This window comes from Spermophilus citellus (genome assembly GCF_964194105.1).
Source record: "Spermophilus citellus genome assembly, chromosome: 2".
Lineage (NCBI taxonomy): Eukaryota > Metazoa > Chordata > Mammalia > Rodentia > Sciuridae > Spermophilus > Spermophilus citellus.
This window is the reverse complement of record NC_138183.1, coordinates 124260325-124286341: the sequence shown is the minus strand read 5'-3', so window position 1 is coordinate 124286341 and position 26017 is coordinate 124260325. Positions and strand designations below refer to the sequence as shown.

The window sequence follows — 26017 nt, the reverse complement described above, 5'->3', positions numbered from 1 at the left end:
GTGTTCCAGGATAAATAACTCTGCCTAAATGGGGATGAAAATTAATCCTGTTTCCCTGAGATTAGGGAGGGGAAGGGAGAAAGGAAGAGAAAGAAATATCTCTCTTACAAATAAGTCAAGGGCTATATTTAGAGCATAAGTTGACCGTGTTACCTGTACCTGCCTCTGCTGCTGTGGTTTGCAGAGCTTGCTTAGAGAAGAGTATAAGTGACTGAAGTCTTTGAGCCAAGGAAAGGTTGAAAAATAGTGCTGTGGTGAAGTTACCAGCTTGGTGGGTTCTGATACTCTTCATCAGAAGGATCAGATAAAGGCACAGCTATGAAGGGAACAAGACTCTTTATTGGGACATCTTGCTTTGAGCAGAAGGGAGATCAAGGGAGTGTCAGTCTGGCTCTGTGAACAAAGAAGGAAGCAAGTTTTATTCATGTGTAAGGAAGATAGGAATGGACTAGACATTAGGAATGTTAATTGGCTTTAGGTACAATTCAAAAGGTGTTTTTCTTTTCCTGGGCAAGTAAGTACTTTAACCTTGAGGGAGAGGTAGTTAGCTGGTCAAACTGGTGCCAGTTATTACATTTCATACTGATGCTGCATCCTGTATAAATAACTCTACTTTGTGATAAAGATGAGTTGCTTTAGCTGTTAAGAGAACACATAGGTGGGGAAGTGGAAGAAAACACAAATCATGGCAAGCAAGAACTTAAGGGTCCTGGGAATTTGCTATTTTGGGTGACTCCTCAACAGTTTTTATTCTTTACATTATTTTTCCTTGAAGTATCATGGCAAGGATGTCCTGGCTTTAATGATTTTTTTTTCAACTATTTTTTTTTTTGAGGCCTATAAAACTATTTGAGAATGTATGACAGAGTAGGGAAAGGCACATAGCAGGCTCTTAATTGCTACAAGAACAGAGATACCAGGTTTTAATAGCTAACAAGCTATGAGTTAATGCCAAAGAGTACATTTACCTTCTTCACTATGGTGATCTCAGTGAGGCAGGCATTTGGCGCTATGGATTGATTTTTAAGCAAGAAGTTTGGTGCCCGAAATTCAAGCCTTTAAGGACAGTATTCAGGAAGCTTCTGTGCCCCACAGCATGGCTCATGGGGATGCTTGATATACTTCCTCCCCATTCTCAGAAACAATATTCAACTGTAAAGGATCTTGTATGCCAAGGAGTTGTATTTTATTCTGTAATACTTATATATCCAATATGTAAAAGAATGAAATTGGACTTTTATTTTTTATCTTGCACAAAAAAATCAACTCAAAATGAGTTAAAGACCAATCTTAAGTGGAGTAAAGACTTAAAATTAAGACCTAAAACCATGAAACTTCTAGAGGAAAAGAAAGAAAAAAATCTTCAGGACACTGGATCTTACAATGATTTTATGGATACGACACCATAAGCACAGACAACAAAAGCAAAAATAGACAAATGAGATTATATCAAACTAGAAAGATTCTGCACTACAAAGGAACGAGTGAAAAAGCAATATGCAAAATGAGACAAAATGTCTGATAAGGAGTTATTTTCTAAAATATATAAGGAACTCTAGGAATTCAATAGCAAGAAAACAATAAGCTGATGAAAATGACAATGAAGAACACAGATGGATTTTAAGACAAAAGAGAACCTTAGATTTGCTTTTCAGAAAATTGTCTTGTAGAGGTGTAGGAAATGTATTGAAGTTGAAGAAAACAGGGAAGAAAGACTAGTTAGATAAGTTGCCTGAGCCAGGAAAGGGATTGGGATCTGCACAAAAGTGATGAAGAGATGAAATGTAAGCACCTTTCAAGGAGGGCTGGAGGTGAGAAGATTCTGAGGAAGGAGCAAAAGGTGACTCCCAAACTAGGAGAAAAGGAGAAACTGGGGATATGAGGAAATTGTAGAACAGGTTTGGAGACATTGATTGACCTAAAGCTGAGAGGGCACGCATTTCAGATGAAACATTCAAATGAACAATAGGACAGGTGGCACATGGGTGTGGCACTTAGGGAAGAGGCATGCCTGTCTGACCTTGCTGTGGCTCACTAAGTCTGATTATCATCCCTTTTTATTAGAGCTGCAAGTGGTTGAACTTCTACTCAGCTAGAACTTCTACTAGATGCTACTAGATGCTAGAACTTCTACTCAGCTGTCTTTGCTCCTGAATAGTTTGGAGTTTGTTTTGGAGGGTTTTTTTGTTTATGTACTTTATTATTTTATATTTGTTCTTTTTAGATATACATGCCAGTAGAGATATTTTGACATAGTATACATACTGGGGAGTATACCTTATTCTAATTAGGATCCCATTGTTTATTTTCTTTCTTTTTTTTTTTTTTAAGTTGTAGATGGATACAATATCCTTATTTATTTATTTCCACTTGGTGCTGAGGATTGAACCCAGTACCTTACATGTGCAAGACAAGCATTCTATACTGAGCTACAGTCCCAGCCCATGGATCCCATTCTTGTGAGTTATACATGATGTGGAGTTATACACTGGTGGTGTATTCATATCATATATGAACATTGGAAAGTTGTGCCAGTTCACTCTACTCTTTCCTATTCCCATCTCCCTTCCCTACCCTTCATTTCCCTTTGTCCAGTCCACTGAACTTCTATTCTTACCTTCTCTCCACTTGTTATGCATTAGCATCCACATCTCAGAGAGAACATTCAACCTTTAGTTTTTTGAAATTAGCTTATTTCATTTAGCATGACAGTCTCTCCAGATCTATCCATTTACTGGCAAAAGCCATAAAGCCATTCTTTTTATCGCTGAGTAATATTCCATGGTGTGTGTGTGTGTGTGTGTCACATTTTCTTTTTTTAATTTTTATTAGTTATTGATGGAACTTTATGAATTTTTTTGTTTATATGTGGTGCTGAGAATCAAACCCAGTGCCTTACACATGCTAGGGAAGCATTCTACCACTCAGCCACAACCCCAGCCCTTGTATCACATTTTCTTTTTCATTCATCTATTGAAGGGCACCTAGGTTGGTTCCATAGCTTAGCTATTGTGGATTGTACTGCTATAAACATTGATATGGCTATGTCACTATAGTATGCTGATTTTAAGTCCTTTGGGTATATACCAAGGAGTGGGATAACTGGATCAAATGGTGGTTCCATTCCAAGATTTCTGAGGAATCTGTTTTGGAGTTTTTTTATTTGTTTATTTTTGTATTGTTTTGCAGTGCTAGGGATCAAACTGAGGGCCTAATACCACAGAGCTACACTACTAGCCCCAGTATAATTTTTGTAGTTTTCTAGTCTTCCAGTATAATTTTTGTTATGTTTGACCTGACTCCACAGAGTTTCTGCTATTTCCCCTGTTCACTGATGCTTGTGCCAACCTGATTACTCATGAATGAAAGAATTTTCTGTGTATAAAAGCCGATAGAGGGGCTGAGGTTGTAGCTCAGTGGTAGAGCGCTTGCCTTGTACGTGGGAGGCCCTGGGTTTAATCCTCAGCACCAAATAAAAATAAATAAATAAAAATAAAGATATTGTGCCCATCTACAACTAAAAAAAATATTTAAAAAAAAAGAAGCCGACAGAGGGGTTGGGGTTTTGATTCAGTGGAGAGCGCTTGCCTAGCATGTGTGAGGCCCTGGGTTCAATTCTCAACACCACATATAAATAAATAAAATAAAAAATTAAGCTAAAAACTTTTCAAAAATATAAAAAATAAATAAAAGCCCATATATTTAAAATGATGCTGCAGCCAGGACATACAACCAGGAAACTGCTGAAGCTCTAACCACATTCAAAACTATGAACCCTGCAAAAGTGAACAGCCAAAAGCAAGCTATGTGCTTTGGTAACTGAAGGAGCTAGTGTTAGCACAGCTCAGGAAGAGAGAAGCAAAATCTAGTCTTTAGGGCTGGAAATACTCTGAGGGTAGAGTCATCATGTAAAACACAGGATGCTCAGTTTAGGTGCTAGATAAACAATGAATAATTTAATATAAGAATGTCTCACACAGCTGAGTATGTTGGTGCATGCTTGTAATCCCAGCAATGTGAGAAGCTGAAACAGAGGATCCAAATTCAAGGCCAACCTAGACAACTTGGGAGACCCTGTTTCAAAATAAAAAATAAAAATGACTGAGTATGTAACTCAATGGTAGAGTGCCCTTGGAGTTCATTCCCCAGCACCTCAAAACAAAAGAAAGAGAGGAAGAGGAAGGGATGAAGGGAAAGAGGGGTGTGAGAGAGAAAGAGATGGAGAATATGTCCCATGCAATATTTGAGGTATATTTATACTAGGTATTTGTTTTTTGCTGACTTTTAAATTTAGCTGAGCATCATGTCTTTTTGTTTGTTAAGTCTGGCCATCAACCCTTTCCCAGGGGCATCTCCTAATATTCTCTCTCTTCTGTATGCTGCAAATTAAACATTCTAACATTTTCTCAAAAATATTTTGGTCATAGGAGATAGGGAAATTTCTGAGAGAGTTCTGTGTTCCCTCTTTCCTGAACTAACTATCTCTCTCTCTCTCTCTCTCTCTCTCTCTCTCTCTCTCTCTCTCTCTCTCTCTCCCCCCCTTCCCCCCTTAGAACTTAATCACTATCTGACACACTATGTATCCTTTTTTAGTTTTTCCTTTTTTGTTTTCCCCTTTTAGAATGTTAGTTCCTTGGAGGCAGGATTTCTTTTTCTGTGCTTTCCATCTAAAAAGCAATCTTTACCACATGAAAAACACTCAATAAATATTTACTTGAGTGAGTAAATTAATTTTCAACTCATCCCTTTGAGAACTTTTGGTCTATTTATGGCATTGCAGAAATCACAAGAGAAAAATTTGAAAGAAGAAACAACAGGGACTTTCAGTGTAAAACTAAGACTTGAGCTTGCCTGCATCAGAATTATCTGTAGAGTCTGTTAAAAATATGGTCTTCTTCATCTTACTCAAGATCTTCAGAATAAATCCCTATGATTGGGACCCAAGAATTTGTTTTCACATTTGCTGCTACTTCTGAGTTGTTTTAGGTATGTTAAAATGACCAGTCCAAGGACTGGCATGTGGGCACTATGACCTATTCAAACTTCATATGGAATCTAAGAGGAAAATAAACTTTGTGCCATTCTTTGAAAGGCAAGCCTATAGTAAGGCCAGGTATGTAATTAGACATTCATATTAGAACTGCAGTTAAATGCACCACTGAAGGAATTGAGATAGTGTCATGGGTACCTCAGAATGTGACTTATTTGGCAGATGTAATTAGATAAGCTGCTCAGTGTAGCCTGGGGTTTGTGATCCGCCTCATCATCCTGTGTAGTTGGTATTAAAAGCCTGCCCCACTGCTTCTTGCCAGTCTGTGATATTTTGATATGGCAGCCCAAGAAGACTAAATAAATCAACCTCATTGCAATCTTGTAAGGCAAGATTTATCAGAGGAAGTAGTTCTAAAAAATTAATCAGAATATATTTACAATATTAGCAGTAAACAATTGTGAAATGAAATTTTTAAAGTATCATAATATCCCAAATCAGAAAATATTTAGGTATAAATTTAAGAAAATGCATCCAAGACCTTTATATTAAAAGTAATATAAAGTATTGCTGAAAGAAATTAAAGAAGACCTGAATAAGTGGAAAGTTATACCACATTCATAGGTTGAAAAATTCATTATCATTAAGATTTAAATTCTTTCAACTGATCTACAGAATCAATTGGAATCAATGCAATTTAATTAAAATTTTAGCAAAATTTCTTTTTGGAAGGTGTCAGAATTTGACAATTTCATTTGTAAAGTATACAGAAAAACAAAGGACCTAGAACTGCCAAGCATTAAATATTTATTAATGAAAATTCAATGTAATATTGAATACTGAAAAATAAAAAAATAAAGTTAGATGGTCTTACTCTACCTTATTTCATGACTTTCTAGAGAACTATAAAGATCTAGAGCATTTCATATTAGAGTAAGGACAGGCATATTAATGGAACAGAAGAGAGTATACAGGAACGTTACAAATATATGTATATGTATATACTTTTATACATGTATGTATATATATATATATATATTCCTCTCTCTATAGGAATATATATCACATGTATGTATATATATAAATATAGATATTGTGTGTGTATATATATACACACATACATACATACATACATATACTGATTTATGACAAAAGAGAGAAAAGAAAAGCAATTCAGTGAGTATAGAGACTCTTAAATAAATGGTGCTGAAAGAGCTGGATCAAGAGTTCAAAAGAATGAAGCATAACTTCAATTTCTACCTCTCACAAAGATGAAAAGTTATTTTAAGAAGAATCACATGTGAGGAATGGAGGAACATTAGATATGGCAAAGGGGAGAGAGGGGAATGGACAGGGCAATGGGGTACGAAAGATGGTGGAATGAGATGGACATCATTACCCTAAGTACATGTATGAAGATATGAATGGTGTGACTCTACTTTGTGTACAACCAGAGATATGAAAAATTGTGCTCTATATGTGTACTCTGAACTGAAATGTATTCTGCTGTCATGTATAATAAATTAGAATAAATAAATTTAAAATGGAAAAAACGGCAATAAGAAGACACAAGCCACAGACAATGAGAATATAATACACGTATCCGATAAAGAACTTTTAACTGCAACTCAATGATAAGAGGACATCTTGCAATTTTTAAAAATGGTGACAGGATTCAACAAGTACTTACAAAATAAGATACATATAGATGAGCTAATAAGTACATGAAAAAGTACTCAATATCATCAGATATTATGGTAATGCAAATTAAAATAAAAATGAGCAGACTCATTTTAGGTAGTAGTAGAGAACCACGTTCAAGGTCCTGGGTTCAATCCCCAGCACAGGAGGAAAAAATAAAAAAAGAGCTAGTACTTCAAATCTGCTACAAAGATTGAAATTAAAATTCCTGAAACATCAAATATTGGCAAGAATGCAGAGCCACTGGAATTGTCATACATTGATGGCAAAAAAGGGACATGTAATAACCACTCTGAGAATTGTTTGGTTGTGGTTATTTTTTGCTTTTTCTCAAAAACAAGTATTTCTAAAATCTATGCACTAAAAATCAATGGAAACCTGTTAGCAGTAAGACTATCTAGCCTCAGATTTGTGTTCTCTTAGAGGTAAAGTGAATTAGGGTGCCTTGGAATATTATCTGTGTCCAGCTCTTAGGCAGGAAGTACAAATGATGGGCATTACCACTTTTAGTACCAAAATGCAAAGCAGCTATCAAATAGACAGAGGAGTCACTGGTGAAGGGGCTCTCATTGGCCAAAGATGGAACTTAAAGTAACCCCATTTGTGCAAAAGTCTGTAGGTATCAAATCTATGCATTACTGGGTATGTGAATCTAACTAGCAACACTATTCTCCAAATACATCAGAAGAGAGTTTGATGTTTTCTTCTGTACCACTTGCCTGAGGCATATTCAGTAGAGTATGGGAGCTACAGTGTTCCTTGGTCAGTGCAGTCCGTTTCTTTTTAGAAAAAAAGAGTAGCAATTGTTCTTTTATCAGTGTTCCGGTAAGGGAAGATTGTGTGACAGGGTTTAGAACTGCCTGTGGCAAACTGTTTTCTTTTTTTTTACTTTTTAAGTTAACTCTTAATATATCGAAGTTCTACATGTAAATAATCTAAGTCAAATATTTTGATAAGACTTTAATGAAAACTATAGCCTTCTTTCTCATCTTACTCCACTCCTGGTTTCTGTTCTTCAGAGTCATTTTCAAAGCATTTATTTGTTTTTTTTCTGGTAATTATTTACAGATGTCAAAACAGCATGCTTAAACTATTATTGATTTTTAATTTTAGGTAAATTTATTCATTTCTATGAGAAATTGGAATTTATAGCTCCTGACTTCTTCTACCCTCCACTCTGCCTATCATATCAATAGTTTTGGTTAAGTCAATGTTCAATATTTACATTACTATACATATTGTTTATTGTTGAGCCTCAGTGTTCTATGGTATCCTTGCACAATAATGTAATTTTGGAAATCCTCAATCTTCTCTTACTAGACAATTAGAATACTAGCTAAGTAAGAATTAATAGATATTTGACTGTAATCCAGACTTTGAAATAATATATTTTAATTAGATAATGCAGCTATAATTCTAATTTAATTTTGTATAAAATATAATTAATAATACCAATGCAAATACTAATGTAATAATTAGTGCAGATAACACTAATTATTTATAATAATACTATTGTAATACTAACATAAAAAAAATACTGGGAAGGCTAGGGGCTATATCTCAGTGGTTTACATAGTATATGAGAAGCCCTGAGTTTGTTTTCTAGCACTGAAAAAAATTAAATAAATTTAAAATAATAAAAAACAAGTACTAGGAAAATTATGCGGCAAAATATATACTCTAGAATATCAAATTGATATTGGCAGTTTTGCCCTGAGACATCAGGGGTAGTAAAAAGATTGGAATAGGTTTTGGTTAGGGAGCCAGACCCCAAATGGATCATAAACTCAAATGTAAAACAAAATTACCATAGTGTGTGATTCTGTGTCCATGAAAATAAAATCAACCTAGTTGAGAACAAAGAAAATTACATTTATTCAGGGCTAATTAAGATTGTAATTTTGGAAAACAGAGATTCAAATAGTTTTGAAAATGTGCTTTTTGGCCTTGTAAAAAGTGGAAAACCACAAAGGGTAATGGGGTGGTGCCTTCATCATTTGCTTGTCAGAAATTATGATTGATATTAACAGGAGTTAAGCTGTTTTCTATGAAAAGGATTGGGTGTGATCTCAGTATCTGTGCAATTTAGGGAAATCAGGAAGGCTTCAAGAATGGTGAAAAAAAAAATAAAGAGTGGTTTGGCCTAATTTTTAGTCACAATGCATCTGGGCAGGTAGGCCAGTTCAAAGGTCAATGAAGATATGTCTGAGATCTGGTTAACAATGGCCTCCTGACTCCATTTTAAGTGTTGCTGAACCAATGCAACTCCCTTTTGATTTTTCTTCCCTGATATATGTATATAACATTCTTAAAATGATAAAATTTTATAACTGAAGAACAGATCTCTTATTGCCAGAGCCTAGAGAGGGGATGGCTATAAAAATGCAATTCCTGTGGTGATGGAAAGTTTCTGTAATTTCTGTGTACCAATGTCAACATCTTGGTTGCTATATTGTATTTAGTTTTTTTTTTAATTATGCTTAGTACTTGGGTTCATTTTGACAAAATCATACATGCAAGGAATTTTATTTCAATCCCCATTCCCCCCTTTTTTCCTCCTCCTCCCTTCCCCTATTCTCCTTCCTCTACTGATCTTCCTTTTACTCCTTTGTTATTTTTTTATTGCTTTGTTATTTTTTATTGCTTCTTTTTTCTCATAAGGATGAAATTGCCTTTTGTACATTTAGGTGTGTGAATAACATAATTTTGCTATATTCATTCCATATTTCTTTTCTAAAAAATATTTATTCTTTAGTTATAGGTAGACAAAATATCTTCACTTCACTTTATGTGGTGCTGAGGATCAAACCCAGTGCTAGGCGAGCACTCCACCTCTGAGCCACAACCCCAGCCCTTCATTCCATATTTCTTCCCCTTTCCCTTCCTTCCTTCCTCCTTCTTATTCTCCTTCTAGCCATTAATCTTCCCTATATGCTTATGATATTAATCCCCACCCCCACTGCTTTCTTTCCCTTATTTTACTCTAGCTTCCATATATGAGAGAAAACATTGATTTTTGATTTTCTGTGTCTGGCTTATTTCACTTAGCATGAGGTTTTCCACATTCATCCATTTACTGGCAAATGCCATTATTTCATTATTTATTATGGTGAGTAAAACTCCAGTGTATGTATATACCACATTTTCTCAATCCACTCATCTATTGACAGACATCTGAGTTGATTGCATAATTTGGCTATTGTAAATTCTGCTGCTATAAACAGTGAGGTGGATGTATTGCTATAGTATACTGATTTTAGTTCTTTTGGATAAATACTGAGGAGTGGGTTAGTTGTATCTTATGGTGGTTCTATCCATAGTATTTTTAGGAATCTCCACATTGCTTTCCAGAGTGGTTGTAATAATTAGCAGTCCTCCCAACAATGGATCAGTGTACGTTTTCTCCCATATCCTCGTCAGCATTCATTATTGGTTGTGTTCTTGATAATTGCCACTCTGACTGAAATAAAATGAAATATTAGTATATTTCTGATTGCATTTCCCTGATTGCTAGAGATGTTGAACATTTTTTTTCATGTATTTATTTGTTGGCCATTTGTGTTTCTTCTTTTGAGAAATGTCTCTTTACTTTTACACATTTATTGGTTGGATTATTTGTTTTTTTGAATTTAGTTTTTGCATTCTTTATATATAATGGGTATTAATCTCATCAGAGGAGTAGCTAGCAAAGATTTTTTCCCATTTTTCAAGCTCTCTCTTCACTCTTAATCATTTCTTTTGCTGTGTAGAAGCTTTTGAATTTGATGGCATCCCACCTATTGATTCCTGATTTTATTTCTTGAGCTATAAGGGTCTTGTTGAGGAAGTTGATGCCTGAATGTATATGATGGAATGTTGAGCCTATGTTTTTGTTCCAGTAGTTGCAAGATTTCTGGTGTAATTCCTAATCCCTTTGATCCATTTTGATTTGACTTTAATGCAGGGTGAGAGATAGGCATCTAATTTCATTCTCCTACATATGTATATCCAGTTTTCCCTGCACCATTTGCTAAAACGGTTGTCTTTTCCCCAACATATATATTTGGGCACATTTTTCAAGTGTCAAATGATTGTAAATATGTGAGTTGGTCTTTGTCATCTATTCTATTCCATTGATCTTCATGTCTATTTTGATGCCAACACAATGCTGTTTTTGCTCACTATAGCTGGTTAGTATAATTTGAGATGGGGTATTGTGATGCCTACTATATAATTTTTCTTGCTCAGAATTGCTTTGGTTATTCTGGGTATCTTACTCTTCCAAATGAATTAAAGGACTTTTTTTTTCTAGATATATGGAATATCGTTGGTATTTTCATGGGTATTGCATTGAATCTGTATATTACTTTTGTAGTTAGGCCATTTTGACAACATTAATTCTGCCTGTCCAAGAACATGCAAGGTCTTCTGAAATCTTCAATTTTTTTTCTTCAGTGTTCTAGAATTTCATTGTAGAGATCTTTCACCTCTTTTGTTAGATTAATTCCCACTTTTTGATGTTATTGTGAAAGAGATGGTTTTCCTGATTTATTTCTCAACTGAATCATGTATTGGGAAAAGTATTTATTTATGAGTGTTGATCTTGTATCCTGTTATTTTGCTGAATTCTGAATTCACTTATCAACTCTATAAATCCTCTGGTTTTTTTGGGTGGCGGGAGAGTAGACTTCTAGATTTAGGATCATTAATCAGCAAACAGAGATGGTTTGACTTTTTCTTTTTATATTTGTATTCCTTTAATTTCCTTCTCTTTCCTAATTGCTCTGGTTAGAGATTCAAGAACTATACTGAATAGAAATGATGAGAGTGGATATCCTTATCTTGTTTCTGACTTTAGAGGAAAAGTTTTTAGTTTTTCTCCATTGAGTATGATGTTGGCTTTGGATTTGTCATATGTAATCCTAATTACAACAAATAAGTATGTTTTTCTTTCTTTTTGACTAGGTTGATTTTTATTCTCAGTCAACACAATGATCTCTGGAGGTGTCTGTGCATTTATAAACTATTTATATGCATGGATGACTCCTTTGGAGTATTGATTCTCCATCAGCAGGAGTCAACACTTTCACTCCATTGTCAGCCTGGGACCACTAGTGGCCACAAGAAACTACCATCCCATTTTCTCTGTCCTTTTCATCCAGACTCCTTTAAACAAAATTGATATCCTTTATCTAATTTTTCTCCTTGAGTTCTCACCTGGTCATTCAATTAAACTTCATTAATCACAACATCCTTGTAGCTAAATTCAGTGATCAATGCTTAGTCCTCCTTTTACTTGACTCTCAAATAATTTGACACAGTTGATATCTCTTTACTATTTTCTTTTCACTTGGCTTCTAGAACATAATTTTCACAAGTTTTCTGTATTTATAGCCCTGCTTCTCACTTTCACTAGCTATTTTTTCTTGATCTGCCTCTCCTCCCTAGGCTCAGTCCTTGGACCTTAAATCTTCTTCATCTTGACTTATCCCCAAGACTATCTTTGAATCAAGGTTTTTTGCCTTTCAGTACCATTTATATGCTTGTAACTTATAGGTTCATATACCAATCCACCCCTGCATTTCTACTTTTATGCTCCTACAGCTATCCCTATTCCATCAAAGACAACCCCATCTTTCCATTTTACTCAAGAAAAAAACCCTGAGGCCATCCTTGACTTCAAATTCTACATCTAATTAATTGGCAAATCCTGTGGCTGTACTTCTAAACATGTCCAGAATCAGACCACTTCACACTATCTACATTGCTCCCACCCTGGTCCAAACCAGCATCAACTCTCACATATTGAAAGAAAGCCCTTTCTTTTCTTTATCCTTGCCCCAGGCATTTAGACCATGCTAACAAGGAAGTTTGATCACACCACTTCTTGGTTTAAAGCACTCCAGTGGCTTCCCAGATCACTCAGAGCAAAAGTAAAGCTGTTCCTTTGATCTCCAAGTCCCTGAACAATTTAGACTCCTCATTAACCTTTCTGATTTTATCAGCCTTCTGTCTTAAAGCCTCATCTTTCCTCAAGTTTCTCTGGCTTTTTCAAGTTTACAGAGTGTTCCTGCCACAGGGCTTGAAGTTACCTGCCTGAAAAAGCTTTCCCACCCACCCACCTATGTACCAAGATGATTCATTACCTTACTTTTTACATTTACTCATTTACTCAGATGTAACCTCCCTCCCCTGTACTGGGTATTGAATCCAGGGCATTGAGAATGCTAGGCAAGTGCTCTACTACTGAGCTATAATCCCACACCTTTTATTTTATTTTGAGACAGAGTCTTGTCTAGGCTGGTCTTAAATTTTCCTGCCTCACCCCCACCCCCAGTGCTGTGATTATAGGTATATGCTACCATGCCCAATGACATGTCACCCTCTTGTTAAGACTTTCCTAGCCCCCTTACATAAAATAAAGCTTAAATCACAAGACTACAATAGGATCTATAGTCAATACCATTTTTGAAAATGAGGAAAATATGTCCATACAAGCAATCATGCATGTTTTGTAGGACCACCTACAAATCACAGGATTTAATTAGCTTTTAGAGAACTTTTTTCTGTCTCTCAGGGCCTTGTGTATGCTCTTTGCTTTTATAGTGAGACCAAATTGCCCAGGCTAGCCTCAAACTCATAATCCTCCTGCCTAAGCCCTTGAATAGGTGGGATTACAAGTGTGCAGTATTATTCCTGGCTCAGAAAATTTTTCAAAAATAAATTGTAATTCTAGTGTTCACTGTCAATCTGTTTGCCGATGTAAATAATTGTATTACCCTTCACATAAGGTAAGTCTGACTCCCAAAATATGCATATATAAGAGTAATGTGAACTGTTTAATATTATAAAATAAGGATAATAAACTGAGGAAAGAGACAAAGACTAGGAAACTGGAAACTCAAAGGATGGTGAAGACCAGGTTTGGAAGAGACAGTGAAAAGAGATAGTTTTTACTGTGGCCAGGATTTATATCTTGGTGATGGGATCATTTTACTATTGAGGGTAGTATGTAATTCTATAATTTAGAAGTATGAAAAAGATGGCCTAGTATTTCATTGACAAGGATGAAGATGTCACCGACTACAATAATGTCAGAAAATGAAAAGAGAAAAGACAATCAGCCAAGTCTCTTTAGAAAGTATCCCATTGGGGTCATTTACTGTGAACTTCAATTATGTGGGCAAAAAACAAACAATACCAGCAAAAGTGAAAATACAATTCCTATGGATAACCGCAAGTAGGAAAAAAATTGTAGGGAAATAACCTGAAACAACATAATTGTTATAAATTTAAAAAATTACAGAAAGAGTCAAGTTCCAATAGTAGAGTGGAGTTTAGAAGGAGGTTTGCTTTTGACATATTTCAGGGGCAAGAATAGACAGGAGGTCTAAAATTTAAGGAGAAAAGAGGGAGATGAAAAGTGCACTTATGAAATTAGGAAAGAAGGAATTTTATTTTTTTTTGGGGGGGGGGGGGCGGGCGGTATGGAGTTTGAACCGAAGGGCACTTAACTACCCAGCCACATCTCCAGCCCTTTTAAAAATATTTTTATTTAGAGACTGGGTCTCTCTGAGTTGCTTAGGGCCTCACTAAGTTGCTGAGAGGCTGACTTTGAAGTCGCCATCCTTCTGCCTCAGCCTCTGGAGCCACTAGGATTACAGGCATTTGCCACCACACCCAGGAGAAGCAGCAGTTTAACAGAGAAATCATCAATCACAAAGCTTCCCGAATATCTGTCAAACTTTCAATTGTTTAGTGGTAGAGGCAGAGGAATGGATAATCCATAATCAGGATATGGTTAAGAATTGACTTAGGAAAAAATAGCCTAATCCAAAATAAAGATACCACCTTTAGGGAAAGTTTGTCTACTGGAAGATATAGATGGAAGGCTATTTTTAATTCTCTCTTCAGTTCCAGGTAAATTTGCTATAAAGAATTATATAAGTGGAAGAAACAATTTATAGTAGAAGGGGTGGAGAGAGAGAAGGGGAGGGGAGATAGTGGAGAATGGGATAGACAGCAGAATACATCAGTCACTAGAAAGGCAATTTGTAAATCAATGGAAATGTAACTGATGTGACACAGCAATCTGTATACGGGGTAAAAATGGGAGTTCATAACCCACTTGAATCAATCTGTGAAATATGGTATATTAAGAACTATGTAATGTTTTGAACAACCAACAATAAAATAAAAAAAAAGAATTCATATATACACACACACACACATATACATACATACATACATATACATACACACACAAATAATTTTTTTAAAAAAGAGTTAAGTAACTTCTTTTGGAGCCTGTATATGGATTTTGTATAAATTAAGCTGGGAGAATTTTAAATGCTCGAAATCCCACCCAAGTGGGGAGCCTGCAAAGGTTGTCCTCCCCACAAAACAAAAGAAAGAGGGCTGGGGATGTGGCTCAAGTGGTAGCGGCTGGCCTGGCATGTGTGCTGCCCAGGTTCGATCCTCAGCACCACATACAAAGAAAGATGTTGTGTCCGCCGATAACTAAAATTCTCTCTCTCTCTCTCTCTCTCTCTCTCTCTCTCTCTCTCTCTCACACACACACACACACACACATACACACACACACACACACACACACACACAAAGATCTTCCCCAACTACACAGGTGCATATGCGCTGGTGAGGTTAAACTAACAAACAAAATTAGAACCCCTCCACCTTGACTCTCAGTTCTCTACCCTTCACCTTAGGGATAAAGGTGGGGGGAATTGGAGATCTGTAGTTCCTAAATGATAAGAGTACTTTAGAATTGCCTGGAGGGTGTGTCGCAACCCCAAGGCTGGGCTCCACCCCTCCACCCCCCCAGTTAAGGGTGCTGTGGACTGAGGATCTGGAGGGGTACAGAGAATTTCTGCTGCTTTTCGGATAAGGTGCGTTGTGCCGACAGCACCACCATTCTAGGCGGAATCTAGGACAAATCCAGTAAAAGGAACCAGCCGGCTCTTCCAGGTGGCCATCTGGGCTTGCTCAACTTTCCCCTAGACTCCTAATCTCTAAAGGAAGGAGGGCATGTTTTGGTCTTCGGTTTTTTGTGTCTCTAGCGTCAGATGCTGGAGACTGGGAGCCCACGTGCGAACAAACCCTGTTAATATGCGGAGGGGAGGGCATCATGCTTGTGGCGACCTGGACTTTACAGGAAGGCCTTGCAACTGGCCCATCTCCTGAAGTCAGTAGCAGCACGCGCTGCCCAGGAGCTCACGGCAACACGGCGGTACTCGCCTGGGCTCTGCTGGGAGTGCAGACCACCAGAGGGGAGCATCCCCCAGGGCAGACACGGGAGGGTCTTGCTCTGGCTGGTGGGATGGAGGAGGAGGTGATCCTCGAGGTAGGCGTTGGGGGACAGGTGGCCGCGGAACGGGTCTGCCCACACGCGAGGGACCAGTCTCCTGGGGAAAAAGAGGGTGGCTTTGCTGGGCGCGGGGGAGGGGCGAGGCTGCGGGTGTGGGCCGAGCGCGGTGCCGGTTAGTCCCCCCTTGACCCCGCACCTGCAGGCTGCTGCCGGGAGCTGGAACTGCGGCGTGTGCCCAGAGCCGACCTCACCGGTAAGGTGGGTGCTCGCCAGGCAGCGGCCCCTGGAGTTCACTCATCCCACCACAGTCGCAGGACTCAATAGCTCTTCCAGCACCGGGCTCTCTCATAGCCCTGGGCTGGATTCACAGCCCCAGGCCTGAATGGACCTTGACGGCTGGGTTTCCAGTGAAATTGCCTCACATTCGATACCCCTCCCCCGCTGGACATTTCCTTTAGGTTTTCTTAAGGCTCTGCTTCAGGCTTTCTGTCCTCCTCTCTGGAAATCTCTGCTGCAGCATCTCCCGATTTCACTTTCAGCCTCTCTGAACTCTCAGGGAGTCGCTGCATGGAGATTTCTTATCCTCTCAATCTTGCCTAGAAGGTCCTGAGCGCCCTGCTTTTCTAGTTGTTATTTTATTTAATCTTAGGGTCCCTGTTCTGTATTTTCTCTGATTTTCCAAATTTTACATCCCAACTCTTCCTATGGCAATACTCATTAAGTTCAATAAAAGCTGTCAGGTACTGGAGACAACTTAGGTTTTTTAGTGATTCTGGCAACATATAGATTTTTTTTAATTACTGGTAAATTAAAAAATTGACTTGAATGTTACAGTGATTATGAGAGCTTGTGAAGGGGTGGGGAAAAAGTGGAATGAATCAGTGCACACTATGTGCATGTACTGAAATCTTGTGTATTGAATTGCTACATACAATAGATACATGTTTATAAAAAATTTAAAAAAATAACCGGGGGTGGGGGTGTGTACCTCAGTGGTAGAGCATTTGCTGTAACATTCTCAAGGCCTCCTTGTGCTCCATCCCTGGCAATGCAAAAACAATATGGACATCAACCATTTTAAAAAAATTCTTGAGTGTCTACTATGATTCAGGCAATGCTTTGGGTGCTGGAATAACAACTATGCCCTGTGCATGCTGCTTTTCTCCTCCCAGATGGGCACAGCCCTCTTGTCCTTGCTATACAATATTGATTCAGTCTACTCTGGACTGGTAAAAAATTGATACAGAGAGGAAAGAGTATTTGCTCTATGAGTAGCATAAAGAAAATCACAGGCCACATAAATGATAAAATATGTTCTGGCAATTCAATAATTATATGCACAATATATAATTGTGTATAATTATATATTGTGTATATAAATATACACAATATACTGTGTATAATATTATTATACACAGTAGCAGAGTGAAAAATTTAGGTTAGAGAAAAGAACTGGGACCCTCTTTCTAGAGGAATTTCTTCTACACCCTATTCAATGTTCTTTACAAAGCAACTTCCTTCCTTCCTCCAACCCACCATATCTCTTTGACCACATTCTATCTTATCTGTTTAGCATGTGGCCCTTCCTGGTGAGATTTGAATGTATCCTGTTCCTCACTTCAGCCTTTTCAGTGATAACTCATCTCAGCCAAGGCCTGTCACCCAGGTATGTTTGAGAAAGGAGGACTGGGGAGGTTTTGCTTACCATTGGAGGAATGCTTAAGGCCCCTGAAAAAAAGGTCTTGATTTGCCCAGCCTATGTAAATGGTAACATCTCCAGGATTTCATGTACCTTCTCTGTCCTCATAGGATTAATCAAAGTCACCTGATCCCCTCCTACCTGAAAAACCGCAAGTCAGGTCTAAAAGTTGAGGGCTCAAACTTCACACTAGGAGGCTTTCCGTTCCTGATCATAGCAGGCACTATTCACTATTTTCGGGTGCCCAAGGAGTATTGGAGAGACCGTTTGCTGAAGATGAAGGCAGGTGGCTTCAACACCCTCATCACGTGAGTACTTTTTTTGAGTATTTATTTTAATTTAAGAACTTGTCATCTGAATTTGTAAAGATTGACCTTTTTAGTACTTTCTTTGTTGTTAGAATATCCAAGTCTCCTCTTGATATCCTGAAAATTTCTTGTAAATAGAGCATCCTCTAATTCTTCTGATAGGCTTCTGTCTAAACAGGGTTACTATGGCCTGGACCCAGAATTCCAACTTTCAGAGGCAGTGGCAAGTACAAATGGCAGTAGCCCATGTTGTCCTAACTATTAAAAAATATCATGTCTGGGTCTCAGGCATGGGTCTCATGCCTCCTCAGATAACTTCACTTGTCATTGGACTCATGGCCTGTAGTTTTAAATCCCAGGGTATGATACTGTTCCACAAAGTCTTGTCTTTGAAGATGGGATTCATTGAAAATAAGGCTTAGCAAGTAATCAATTAAAGAAAATAATTTTTGTTGTTTGTATGCATAATAGCTACCATTCTGATTGGAGTGAAATGAAATCTTAGAGTGTTTTTTTTTTTTTTTTTAAAGAGAGAGGAAAGGGGGGGGGAGAGAGAGAGAGAGAGAGAGAGAGAGAGAGAGAGAGAGAGAGAGAGAGAGAATTTATTTATTTGTTTATTTTTTAGTTCTCGGCAGACACAACATCTTTGTTGGTATGTGGTGCTGATGAGGATCGAACCCGGGCCGCACGCATGCCAGGAGAGCGCGCTGCCGCTTGAGCCACATCCCTAGCCCCTTAGAGTGGTTTTGATTTGCACTTCTCTAATTGCTAGTGATGATGAACATTTTTTTCATGTGTTTGTTGATTGATTGTACATCATCTTCTGAGAAGTTTCTATTCAGGTCCTTGGCCCATTTATTGATTGTTTTTTGTTTTTTTTTTTGATGTCTAGCTTTTTGAGTTCTTTATATACCCTAGTGATTAGTGCTCTATCTGATGTGTGAGGGGTAATGATTTGCTCCCAATATGTAGGTTCTCTATTCACCTCACAGATTGTTTCTTATGCTAAGAAGAAACTTTTTAGTTTGAGTCCATCCCATTTATTGATTCTTGATTTTATTCTTGTGCCATAGGAGTCGTATTAAGGAAGTTGGGGCCTGATACCACATGATGGAGATTAGGGCCTACTTTTTCTTCTATAGATGCAGGGTCTCTGGTTGTATTCCTAAGTCCTTGATTTATTTTGAGTTGAGTTTTGTGCATGGTGAGAGATAGGGGTTTAATTTCAGTTTGTTGCATATGGATTTCCAGTTTTCTCAGCACCATTTGTTGAAGAGGCTATCTTTTCTCCAATGCATGTTCTTGGCACCTTTGTCTAATATAAGATAATTGTAATTTTGTGGGTTAGTCTCTTTGTCCTCCAGTCTGTACCATTGGTCTACTAGCCTGTTTTGGTGCCAGTATCAAGTGTTGGCCAGGATGTGGGGAAAAAGGTTTACTCATACACTGCTGGTGGGATTACAAATTGGTGCAGCCAAGATGGAAAGCAATATGGAGATTTCTTAGAAAATTGACTATGGAACCATTTGACCCAGCTATCCTTCTCCTCAGTCTATATCCAAAGGACTTAAAAATAGCATAATACAGTGACACAGCCTCATCAATGTTTACAGCAGCACAATTTACAATAGCTAAATTGTGGAACTAACCTAGATGCCCTTCAATAGATGAATGGATAAAAAAAAGTGGCATATATACATAATGGAATATTACTCAGCAATAAAAGAGAATAAAATCATGGCATTTGCAGGTAAATGGATGGAGTTAGAGAAAATAACGCTAAGTAAAGTTAGCTAATCCCCAAAAGACAAATGCTGAATGTTTTCTTTGATATAAGGAGGCTGATTCATAGTAGGATAGGGAGAAGGAGCATAGGAGGAATAGACGAACTCTAGATAGGGCAGAGGGGTGGAGAGGAAGGGAGGGGGCATGGGGTAATTAATAATGGTTTAATGTGATGATCACTATTATCCAAAGTACATGTATGAAGACATGAATTGGTGTGAATATACTTTGTATACCACCAGAGATATGAAAAGTTGCGCTCTATATATGTAATAAGAATTGTAACACATTCTGCTGTTATATACAAATAAAATTTAAAAAAAGAAAATAATTTTTTTTATTTCTGTCCTTCTAAGCTTTGAAATTGCATTGCAAACTATTTTGACAACCAGTTTTATTTGTGTATTCTTTTTCAGTGGCTTAGCTATTTTAAAAATACAGGTTTAGAAGGAAAATATCTGGAGTTTAATTTGGAAAGTATTAACAGATGATGTTTTAAAACACTTCCCTTCCAGATTGACATAATTCCTTTTACACATCATTTCTCCCTCATTATTTGTTTGCTTTTGTATAGTACATTTGTTACAGTCTATGAACCTATATTGATACATCTTTACCACCTATAATTTTTATTAGGATTCTTTCATTTTTTAAATATTTTTTAAGTTGTTAAATAACCTTTATTTTATTTATTTATACGTGGTTCTGAGAATCGAACCCAGTGCTTCATACATGCTAGGCAAGCGCTCTGCCACCAAGCCACAATCCCAGCCCCTTAGGATTCTTTCTTGACGTTGTACCTTCTATGGGTTTTGACAAATGCATAAAGATGTATACCCAGCATTATAATATCACACAGAACAGTTTGCTGTCCTAAAAATCCTGTGTGTCCTACCCATTGAGCCTTCCCTCCCTGTGAACCCTTGGCAACCACTGGTCTTTTTTTTTTTTAATGTCCCTATAGCTTTGCTGTTTCTGATATCATGTGGTTGTAATCATATATTATGTAGTCTTTTCAGAATGGCTTTTTTAAAATTAGAAATATGCATTTGAAGTTCCTCCATGTCCTTTTATGGTTTGATACCTTATTTCTTTTTAGTCTTAATTAATTTCCATTGTTTGAGTTTACTAGTTTATTTATCCATTCTCTCCTTGAAGTACATCTTGGTTGCTTCTAAGTTTTATGGATAATGCTGCATGCCAGTTTTTGTGTAGATGTAAATCTTCAACTCATTTGGGTAAATACCAAAGATTATATTGGTATTGACTTTTTATACTAAAAAATCATTGCCAGATCCAAGGTCATCTTGATTTTCTCCTGTTATTTTGTAGAATTTTGTATTTTACTTTAGATCTATGTTCTATTTTAAGTTAATTTTTGTGAAGAATGTACGGTCTCGGTTTGTATTCTTTTATCTTGTATATTAGATGCTCAGTTGTTGAAAAGACTATCCTTTTTTTTTTTTGGATGCTGGTACTGGGGATTGAACCCAGAGTGCTTTATCGCTGTACTGCATACTCAGTTCTTTTGTTTTGTTTTTAATGAAGCAACAAATTTCTTTAATTTACACTAAGCTCATATAAACTGATAAGAAAACCCAGTTCTTTTTATTTTTTTATTTTGAGACAGGTTCTCGCTGAGTTGCCAACACTGATTTCCTACTTGCGATCCTTCTGCCTCAACCTCCATAGGTACTGAGATTTCAGGCTTGTACCACCATGCCAGTGTGGAAAAGATTATCTTTGCTGCATTAATCTATTTGTCTTTCTTTTACTATAGCTTTGCAGTGAGTCTTGAAGTCATATAGTGTCCATTTGATAATTTCTAATATGTGGGAAAGCAATTGACTTTCTAAGTCATATTAATTAGCCTTATATTCTGCAACTTTTCATATTATAGTTTCCAGAACTTTCAGTTCAATGACAAGAGGCGGTGGTGGGAGGAAAAATCCTTGCCTTGATCCTGATCTTAGTAGGAAAGCTCCATTTTTTTTTTTTTTTTGCTATTTTCTGAAGAACTTTTAGCATTTGTTTCTTATAGTTTTTTAATTGATTCTTTTTGTTATACATGGTATTTACACTTATAAGAAAGCTTCTAAGTGTAAATCATTGATTTCAGGTCATATTCTTTTCTAATATGCGTAGTCAGTGCATTTCCCTCTTATGCACTGCTTTTTTATATATTACTATTTTAGATAGATTATATTTTTATTTCATTTACTTCAAAATAGTTTTTAATTTCTCTTGACACTACTTCTTTGACCATGTGTTATTTAGAAATATGCTGTTTAATCTCCAAATATTTGGGGATGCTCTAGTTTTTCTGTTACTGATTTCTTGTTTAATCTTCCTACACCTTTAAGAGTATATTTTGTCCATCTATTCTTTTATATTTTTCAAGGTATTTTTTGTGACCAAGAATGTGATGTGTCTTGTGAATGTTCCAGGTAAGCTTGAGAAGAATGTATTTTGTGCTGTTGATGGATAAAATATTCTACATATGTAATTCAGTCCATTTAATTGATATCATTTAATTAAATAATATCTTCATTGATTTTCTGTCAGCTGGATATGTCTAATACTGATGGAAGATATTTAAATATCCAAATATAATATTGGATATTCCAATTTCGGTTTGCAATTCTAAATGCCTTATGTATTTTTATGCTCTGTAGGCATATATACATTAAGGAGTAAGGCTTTTTGGAGACTTGATTGTGTTGTCATTTTCAGAAGAACTTTTAGCATTTGTTTCTTATAGTTTTTTATTGATTATTTTTGCTATACATGATAGTACAATCCATTTTGATATAATTATAGAAGCATGGAACATATCATATTCTTTTTAGGACTCCATTTTTGTGGATATACATGATGGTGAGATACACTGTGATGTAATTCATATATGTACATAGGAAAATTATTTCGAATTCATTCCACTATCTTCCCTTTTCCTGTCCCCCTCTCTTCCTTTTATTCCCTTTTGTCTAATATACTGAACTTCTACCCCGCCACCACTTATTATGGGTTAGCTTCCACATATCAGAGAAAACATTTGACCTTTTTTTTTTTGAATTGGCTTATTTCACTTAGCATGATGGTCTCCAGATCCATCCCTTTACTGGCAAATGTTATAAAGTCATTCTTCTTAATTCCTGAGTAATACCCCACTGTGTATATAGACCACATTTTCTTTATTTATTCATCTGCTGAGGGTAGCTGAGTTGGTTCCATAGCTTAGCTATTATGAATCGTGCTGCTGTGAACATTGATGTAGCTGCATCACTGTAGTATGCTGATTTTAAATTCTTTGGATATATACTGAGAAGTGAGATAGCTGGGTCAAATGAGGGTTCCATTTTTTGAGGAATCTCCATACTGCTTTCATCGTGATTGTAGTAATTTGCCATCCCATCAACAATGTATACCTTTTCCCCCACATTCTCACTAACATTTATTGTTACTTATATTCTTTTTTTGTTTTATTTGGTCTTTTTAGTTATCCATGATAGTAGAATTCATTTTGATATAATTATACAAGCATGGAATATATCTTATTCTAATTAGGATCCTATTATTATGAATCTATATGATGGTGAGATTCACTATGGTGTATTCATATATGTACATAGGAAAATTATGTCTATTCATTCCACTGTCTTTCCTTTTTTGTACTCCTCTCCCTTCCCTGCATTTCCCTTTGTTTAATCTACTGAATAACTATGATTCCCCCAACATTTATTGTTACTTGTATTTGTGATATTTGCCATTCTGACTGGAGTTAGATAAGATATCAGTGTAGCTTTAATTTGCAATTGCTAGAGATGTTGAACATTTTTTTCATATATTTTTGACTATTTCTATTTTTGAGAAGGGTCTGTTCAGTACCTTCGTCTGTTTATTGATTGGGTTATTGGGTGTGTGTGTGTGTTAAGTTTTTTTGAGTTCTTCTCTAACTCCATCTATTTACCTGCAAATGCCATGATTTTGTTCTTTTTTAATGCTGAAAAGTAAAATTCCATTGTATATATATGCCACAGTTTTTAATCCATTCATCCACTGAAGGACATCTAGTTTGACTCCACAGTTTAGCTATTGTGAATTGTGCTGCTGTAAACATTGATGTGGCTGCGTCCCTGTAGTATGCTATTTTTAAGTCCTATTGGTATAGACTGAGGAGAGGGATAGCTGGGTCAAATGGTGGTTCCATTCCCAATTTTCCAAGAAATCTCCATACTGCTTTCTATATTGGCTGCACCAATTTGCAGTCCCACCAGCAGTGTATGAGTATATAAGGCTGATGAGCTTTTTTAAAGAACAGTTTTTGCAAGGCAGGTTTACTATCTACCAATTTTCTCCATTTTTTTGTTTCATTTTTTTTTCTTGTTTTGATTTTTACCCTAGAAAGTCTTTATTTCTTCTTAACTTTTTTAAAAAAAATATTTATTCTTAAGTTTTAGGTGAACACAATATCTTTATTTTACATTTACGTGGTGCTAAGGATTGAACTCAGTGCCTCGTGCATGCTAGGCGAGCACTCTACCACTGAGCCACAACCCCAGCCCCCTCTTCTTAACTTTTAAAGGATATTTTATTGGATACAGGCTTTTCATTTGATAGGATTATTTTTCTTTCAAATCTTTAAATATTATTCAGTCTGTTTTTTCTTGCTTGCTTGTTCATGAAGAAAAGTCTGATGTAATTATGATGTCTCTTAAGTAAGATACATTTTCCTCTGGCTTCTCTCCTTTGTTTGATTTTCCTAAAGTTTATATTTGTTGTGCCTAGATACAGATTTTTGAGGGGAGTACTGGTGATCAAACTCAGGGTCTTATTTCAGCTAGAAATGTTCTCTACCATGAGGCTATACCCCCAGTACTGATTAGATTTTTCATATTTTTTGATGTTCTCTATGCTTGATGTCTACATTAATTTTGAAAAATTCTTGACCACTATTACTTCAAACATTTTTCTTTTTTTAAATAAGCTTCACACATCATATTTGATTATGCCTCTTATTTTTCTTTTAATCTTAACCAATGCCCCTCTTTATTTTCCTCCCCTGCTGGCATTGACTTGTTCATAAACTAGGACTTTTTTTCCTGTGGGGTATCTCATACTATATCTGTTTCATTTTGGTATTGTTTATTTAATTTGTTATTCTGATCCCTGGATCTTCTTAAATAGAAGTTAGCTACAGAGGCTTGATTATATTTACAGTCAACATGTTTTGCCAAAAAATACATATATATGCATATATACGTTTATATAACCTCACGGTTTACAAATTATGTCTATTCCTAGTGATGTTTAAATTTATCAATGGGTTCAGATGACAATAGTCTAATCTTTGTAAATCTTTCCATCCACCTTTAATTCATTCTTGTTTACCTGTTTTCAAATCAGTTGTTTCCTTAGGGAGGGTTTCAAAGTGATTTGTTATTTTGTCATTCTTTTTCTATTAATGATCTGGATTCTTCTCTAATAATTATTTCCTTAAGCTATCAGAATTATTGTCTACTCTGAAATACAGATCTCTGCACAGAATGCTTAATTCTCTATTTTTTTTAAATGAATCCTTTTTTTTTTTTTTTTTTGTAGATGGACACAACACAATGCCTTTATTTTTATGTGGTGCTGAGAATCGAACCCGGTCCCACCCATCCTAGGCGAGCACTCTACCACTGAGCCACAATTCCAGCGCCTTAACTCTACATTTTTAATTGCTAATTTCTTTAAAATAATTTTGAGAATTTACATATTTTTTCAATATTTGACCTCATTATTCATACTTAAGTATTCTTTAAAGTTTTTCTATTAGTTACATTCCTTTTTTAAATTCTTTCTATGGCTTTGTTTCCTTTTGATTAATTTCTCTGTAATTTTGTGTATCATAATTGTTTGTTTGTTTGTTTGTTTCTTTTTCCCACTGTGTAACCCGCTTCAGTGCCAGCAGCCTACAGGCAGTGGTTCAGAGCCACAGTTTTCTCTGGCATGAGGCACTATGAGAAACCATAATCGTTTTTAAAAAGCATATTCTTTAAAAATAAATTCTATGCTGGATGTGGTTGCACATGTCTATTGTCCCACTTACTTGGGATTTGGGAGGTTGAGATGGGAGGATCACCTAAATCCAGGAGTTTTGAGGTAAGCCTGAGCAACATAGCAAGATGCCATCTAAAAAATAAACAAACAAACTCAACTCTTCTAAAATGTTTTTGCTTTAA

The 26017-nt window shown here is 36.3% G+C and overlaps 1 protein-coding gene across 2 annotated transcripts in view; it reads left to right on the top strand.

The window, feature by feature from the left end:
- The first annotated feature begins 2328 nt into the window (after nt 1-2328).
- LOC308637587 (beta-galactosidase-1-like protein 2) overlaps nt 2329-26017 on the top strand; it is a 67793-nt gene continuing 44104 nt past the window's right edge. For both annotated transcript variants that reach the window (XM_081274110.1, XM_081274111.1), the window contains exons 1-3: nt 2329-2459; nt 17572-17664; nt 17808-18005. In XM_081274110.1, coding sequence (XP_081130236.1) covers nt 2338-2459; nt 17572-17664; nt 17808-18005 — 413 coding nt within the window. In that variant the 5' untranslated portion in view covers nt 2329-2337. The remainder of the gene's footprint in view (nt 2460-17571; nt 17665-17807; nt 18006-26017) is intronic.